This window comes from Embiotoca jacksoni, unplaced genomic scaffold, assembly GCF_022577435.1.
Source record: "Embiotoca jacksoni isolate LCO1_2020_lvr unplaced genomic scaffold, fEmbJac1.0.p SCAF_41, whole genome shotgun sequence".
In the NCBI taxonomy this organism is placed as follows: domain Eukaryota; kingdom Metazoa; phylum Chordata; class Actinopteri; family Embiotocidae; genus Embiotoca; species Embiotoca jacksoni.
In genome coordinates this window covers 28851-35000 of record NW_027185394.1, presented here as the reverse complement: position 1 = coordinate 35000, position 6150 = coordinate 28851, and the positions used below count along the sequence as shown (strand labels likewise).

The window sequence follows — 6150 nt, the reverse complement described above, 5'->3', positions numbered from 1 at the left end:
CCTTCAGGCCTGGAGAACCGGAAAACCTGAGTGTGTTCTCTCCCTCTAATTAGCTCAGTGTGATAATCTGTTTACAGATCAATCTGCCTTCACCTCCAACCAGCTTCACCTGCAGCTCCTCCATCCGCCACCAGAGGGGGCCGCTCACAACAGACAACTTGGCCCACTGTGACCTCTGACCTCTGAAATAACTTCTGCAGTTCTGTCGGGGTCCATGTTCTGTGGTTCCGTTACTATTGTGGTTCTAGTTTAAAGGATGTTCTGCTGTTCTCTGGTTGGTTCTTCAGTTCTGTGGACTTCCTCTGATGTTCCACCTGATAATACAGATCATTCTCTTTCTTAGGTTCCTGTTCTGTTCTGTCGGACTTTATCATTCTCCTCGTGGTTCTGCAGATGTTCTAGATGGGGTAGTGGTCTGTTACTTTGTTCCAGGTTCTCCTGTTCCATCTGTTCTGTCAGAACGCCTGTTGCAGGAACCAGGCATCACGCTGATGACATAATCTGCTGCCTTCGTGTGATTGGACCAGAGGTCACCGGGTCAGAGATTATCAACTCTGATTGGCTCAGAGGACTCTTGGCTCCTCCCCTCATGTCTGGAGGAGACGGAACAGATCAGAGTCTCTGCTACTGCCGCCCTGAAAACAAGCACTCCAAAACAAGAACCACGAGAACCTTTAACAGGCCGGACTGGACCGGAAAACTCTGGAGAGCCCTGCAGGGTCCTGGAGAACCCGTCCGATAATCTGATCTAGTTTTGGGCCTAACACCTGAGCCGGGCTGCCCCGGTGCTGCCGGGCCGCAGAATCAGCCTCGCTGTTCAATTGGATTAAAAGAGGAGAGTGTGGATTATCAGGAGTCATTGCAGAGACAGGAATAGAACCCCAGAACTAACGCAGCTGGTGAACAACCGGGGAACAACCGGAGAACAACCGGAGAACAACCGGAGAACAACTGGGGAACAACTAAGGAACAACCAGGGAACAACCAGGTAAAAAACAGAACAACCTGGGGAACAACTGGAGAACAACCAGAGAACAACCGGAGAACAACCGACGAACAACCGGGTAAAAAACAGAACAACCTGGGGAACAACCGGAGAACAACCAGAGAACAACCGGAGAACAACCGACGAACAACCGGGTAAAAAACAGAACAACCTGGGGAACAACCAGAGAACAAATAGCGAACAACCAGTGAACAACTGGCGAACAACCGGAGAACAACCGGCGAACAACCGGGGAACTACTTGGGAACAACCAAGTAAAAAACAGAACAACCAGGGGAACAACCAGATCTGTGATCCACCTGGACACCTGGACCACCTGGACCACCTGGACACCTGGACCACCTGGACCACCTGGACACCTGGACCACCTGGACCACCTGGACACCTGGACCACCTGGACCACCTGGACCACCTGAACTGCAGCCACAGCTAACAAACACAGGCTAGCATGAGAGGATGCTATTGAAGCTCAGCTAACGAGCTAATGGTGAAGCGGAGAGACGGTCTCAGAGACTCCGTTAATCTGAGTCCAGACAGGTATGAGTTTCTCTGCAGCCTGCAGGCAGAGCTCGGGGCAAACAGCAACCACAGACCCAGTGAGGAGGAGGCACAGCTTCACCTCCTCCTCTTCATCATCCTCCTGATCCTCTGCTTAAGCCCCTCCCTCCTCCATGGCGTCACAGACCTGTGAGTACGCAGCTCGCTTTAAGCTGCTTTGACTCGGTGAGCCGAGAGTTGGATTACAGGCTGCAGGTAGAGGGGCGCGGCCTGTTAGGAGGTTGTCATTGATCTGCTGTGTTTGGGATCGTGTTGACTGGTTGGAGGTTTTACCGGTTACCATGGTGACAGACTGCAGCTCCGTGTGGAGCACCATGTGTAGAATTAATGTTCCTGTCGTCTCCTGAAGTTCTCTGCGGAGAACCGTCACATTTCAAATGGACTGACCACAGTGTTCTGTCAACCCTCAGAGTTTCAAACTGACCTCTGACATCTTCTGGTTGCTAGGAGACATGGACAGCCAGTGGTGGGATCATGGTTCCTGGCACGGCGAGTCTGCGCCCATGTCTATGGTAGGTCTAAGCCCTGCCCTCTTTACCGATCAATATCATCGTCACTGGAAATAAATAAATCTGAGCAGTTTTGTCCTCCGGCTGTTTGTTGCTGTTGCAAAGCGACCACGTGTTAACCACTGTAACTCCTCAGCAGCCGGTCACATGGCAACCGTCCAAGGATGGGGAGCGTCTGATTGGTCGGATTCTCCTGAACAAGCGGATGAAGGACGGGACCGTTCCCGCGGATACGGGAGCGCTGCTGGGACTCAAGGTAATGCTCCTCCTCTTCCTCCTCCTCCTCGTCCTCCTCTTCCTCCTCTTTGCTCATGGATGGTGTGATTTCAGGTTGTAGGGGGAAAGATGACAGAGTCCGGTCGTCTCTGTGCATTCATCACCAAAGTGAAGAGAGGAAGTCTGGCTGACACTGTAGGACACCTGAGACCAGGTAAACACACCAGAGACCAGGTAAACACACCAGAGACCAGGTAAACACACCTGAGATTTGGTGGACTGAAGGATGTGTTCATTAATCTGTTTTCCATTTCAGGTGATCAGGTTCTGGAGTGGAATGGTCGGGTTCTTCAGGGGGCCACATTTAACGAGGTCTACAACATTATCCTGGAGTCCAAACCAGAACCAGAGGTGGAGTTGGTGGTCTGCCGGCCGAGTGGGTGAGTCAGAGTTTAGAGCCGGTCTGGGAGGTTCTGATGTTCTAAAAAACAAAACCTTAGTTCTGTGAGAACGTTAACAGATTGTTGTTGATTTGTGTTCCTCAGAGATCTTTCCAGAGCAGAGAGCTCCCACATCCAGCTGGACTCCAGTGAGTCGGATCCGCTAACTGTGGTTACCACAGACCCAAAACTACCACAGACCCAGAACCACCACAGACCCAGAACCACCACAGACCCAGAATCACCACAGAACCAGAACCATCACAGACCCTGAACCACTACAGACCCAAAACCACCACAGACCCAGAACCACCACAGACCCAGAACCACCAAGGACCCAAAACCACCTCAGAGCCTGGAACCCGTCCATTTGTCTCATTGAAACCGGTCTTGACACCAAACAGAACGTAGACGAGGTTCCTGCTGAGTCCATATCTGATTCCGTATGTTCTGTGTTCAGGTTCCAGTTCCTTCGAATCTCAGAAAGTGGGTCCGTCCATCTCCGTCACGTCTCCCTTGAGCCCCAGCTTTCTGTCCGGACAGGTCTCTGTAAGTTTCCCAGCATGCACTGCATCTCCACACAGCCCATCAGCTGTTAGTTAACATCCGTTTCCATGGTGATATGTTTTCAGACTCTGACCAGGCGTCCTCTGGTTCCCAGGATCCAGGTAAACTGTAGAGCCGAGTGGAGTGAGATATCTGTGTTCCACTTATCTTTGCTATGTAGTTTAGTTTCTAGTCTGTTAGGCTTGTAGACAGTGGGCCCCTGGGCAGGTACAGCGGGTCCCTAGTGGCTACAGTGGGCCCCTGGGCAGGTACAGCGGGTCCCTAGTGGCTACAGTGGGCCCCTGGGCAGGTACAGCGGGCCCCTAGTGGCTACAGAGGGCCCCTGGGCATGTACAGCGGGCACCTAGTGGCTACAGAGGGCCCCTGGGCATGTACAGCGGGCACCTAGTGGCTACAGAGGGCCCCTGGGCAGGTACAGCGGGCACCTAGTGGCTACAGCGGGCCCCTGGGCCTGGGTCGGCCCATATGGTACTCCACCTGTAGTTACATAAACGTAGAACATTAGAAGGCAAAGTAGAACCCTGCAGGGTTCTAACAGTGTTAAAAAGAGTTTTATTTGAGCTGCTGTTTCAACATCTATTCTTGAAGGCTCTTCTCTTCGGTTCTGTAAGGTTCCACATGGTGGTTCTTGGTACCAGAGTACTCTGGGTTCTGTGAGGTTCTACTTAAGGGGGTTCTGAGGGTATCCATTGCTGTTGTTCCAAAACCATTCAGCTCATGGTTCACGTGGTTTCAAGACAGTTCTAAAGGACTTTGGTTCTACTTTCAAAGCTACTGTTGGAGGGGTTCCTTTACTTCAGTAGGGTTCTTTTTCTGTTCATAGAGCTCTATTTCTCCTCAGAGTTCTTCCGTATTCTCATTGCTTTTGTTCTATTGGCCTTTTGTTAAGTTCTTTCTGGGTTCATGGGTCTGTAGCACTTTGCTTGGGTTCTCAAATCCCAGGGGTTCTTCAGAAGTAGGGTTCTGTTCTGTTTCTGTTGCACAGATCATTGCTGTTCTTTGTGATTCTGCTGTTCTGTAGGGTTCCACATGTTGGTTCTTCTCTGTGGTTCCCTTCTGTTCTTTGGGATTCTTCTCTGGTTATTTGTTCACTGTTCAAAAAAAAATGGCCTCATGTTCTATTGGGTTCTGTTGCCATTGTCTATGATTCTTCTTCTGTTTTATTGTGTTCAGTGTTCTAATTGTTTCCTCTGATGTTTATTATGGTTCCTCTGGGTTGCTCTTATTGGGTCCTTTCCTTGTTTTTTGGGGTCAGCTGATGTCATACTGCTCTGTGGCCTTGTTCTAATCTAGAGGGTTCTATCACGGTTCTGTTGTACCTGTTTCTGTTTGGATCTGCTTTTGTTCTCTGATCTGGTGTATTGAACATGTCACCGTTCTGTAGGGTTCTCCTCCTAATGATTAGAGTTCCTTTGCTCTTCTATAGACAGCATAGCTCCTCTGTGGTTCTTCAGGGTTCCTCTGCAGCTATTTGGGGTTCTGATGCTGCTGTTCTGTTTTTGTTCCTGCAGGTGAGGCTGTGGTACGATAAAGTGGGTCATCAGCTGATCGTCACTGTTCTCGGAGCCAAAGAACTTCCTGTTCGCGACGACGGCCGACCGCGGAACCCCTACGTCAAGATCTACTTCCTGCCAGACAGAAGGTACCCAGAAGAACCGTTAAGACCCACAGAACCGCTGGTCGGGTTCTCTGCTCTGTGATCAACTGCTGATTGTTCCTTCCTGTATGTTCAGTGATAAGAGTAAACGGAGAACAAAGACGGTGAAGAAGTCGGTGGAACCTCGGTGGAACCAGACCTTCATGTACTCTCCAATCCACCGACGAGAGTTCAGAGAGCGGATGTTGGAGCTGACGGTCTGGGACCAGGCCCGGGTCCGGGAGGAGGAGAGCCAGTTCCTGGGGGAGGTGAGAACATGTGGAGAACACAGGGAGAACACACAAAAAACGCACAAAGAACAGACGGAGAACACAGAACACACGGAAAACACACGGAGAACACAAAGAATATACGGAGAACACATGGAGAACACACAGAACACAGAGACTATACGGAGAACACAGAGAACACAAGGAGAACACAGAGAATACACGGAGAACACACGGAGAACACAAAGAATATACGGAGAACACAGAATATACGGAGAACACAGAATATACAGAGAACAGAGAATACACGGAGAACACACGGAGAACACAGAATATATGGAGAATACAGAATATACAGAGAACAGAGAATACACGGAGAACACAGAGAACACACGGAGAACACAGAGAATACAAGGAGAACACGCGGAGAACATATTGAGAACACAAGGGGAACCCTACAGAACGGTGACGTGTTCAACACACTAGATCATAGAACAAAAACAGATCCAAACAGAACCAAGTACACAGAGATATCTGTTCTCCGTACGTTCTCATGATGTTCTCTCTGTTCTCTCTCTGTTCTCTTGAAGTTCTCCGTGCGTTCTCTCTCTGTTCACTCTCTGTTCTCTCTCTGTTCTCCGTACGTACTGTCGATGTTCTCTCTGTTCTCTCTCTGTTCTCCTTACGTACTGTTGATGTTCTCTCTCTGTTCGCTCTCTGTTCTCCTTACGTTCTGTTGATGTTCTCTCTGTTCCACGTACGTTCTCCCTGTGTCAGGTTCTCATAGAGCTGGAGTCCGCCCTGCTCGATGATCAGCCTCACTGGTACAAACTGAAGCTTCATGATGTTTCCTCTCTGCCACTGCCCAGCGCCTCCCCCTACCTGCAGAGGAGGGGACTGCAGACTGAGCATGCTCATAGTGGGAGGAGGCTGCAGAGTGAGACACACACACACACACACACACACACACACACACACACACACACAC

General features: G+C 50.2%; 1 protein-coding gene across 13 annotated transcripts in view; it reads left to right on the top strand.

Moving 5' to 3' along the window:
- The window catches only part of LOC138209955 (regulating synaptic membrane exocytosis protein 2-like), a 30955-nt gene that overhangs the window by 10494 nt on the left and 14311 nt on the right, over nt 1-6150 (top strand). For 9 of the 13 annotated variants that reach the window (XM_069168791.1, XM_069168789.1, XM_069168788.1 and 6 more), the window contains 10 exons: nt 2012-2076; nt 2210-2329; nt 2404-2503; nt 2606-2729; nt 2835-2878; nt 3190-3278; nt 3362-3397; nt 4808-4938; nt 5030-5201; nt 5940-6099. In XM_069168791.1, the coding sequence (XP_069024892.1) occupies nt 2012-2076; nt 2210-2329; nt 2404-2503; nt 2606-2729; nt 2835-2878; nt 3190-3278; nt 3362-3397; nt 4808-4938; nt 5030-5201; nt 5940-6099 (1041 nt within the window). The remainder of the gene's footprint in view (nt 1-2011; nt 2077-2209; nt 2330-2403; nt 2504-2605; nt 2730-2834; nt 2879-3189; nt 3279-3361; nt 3398-4807; nt 4939-5029; nt 5202-5939; nt 6100-6150) is intronic. The other 4 variants (XM_069168792.1, XM_069168786.1, XM_069168787.1 and 1 more) reach the window with 2 other exon arrangements.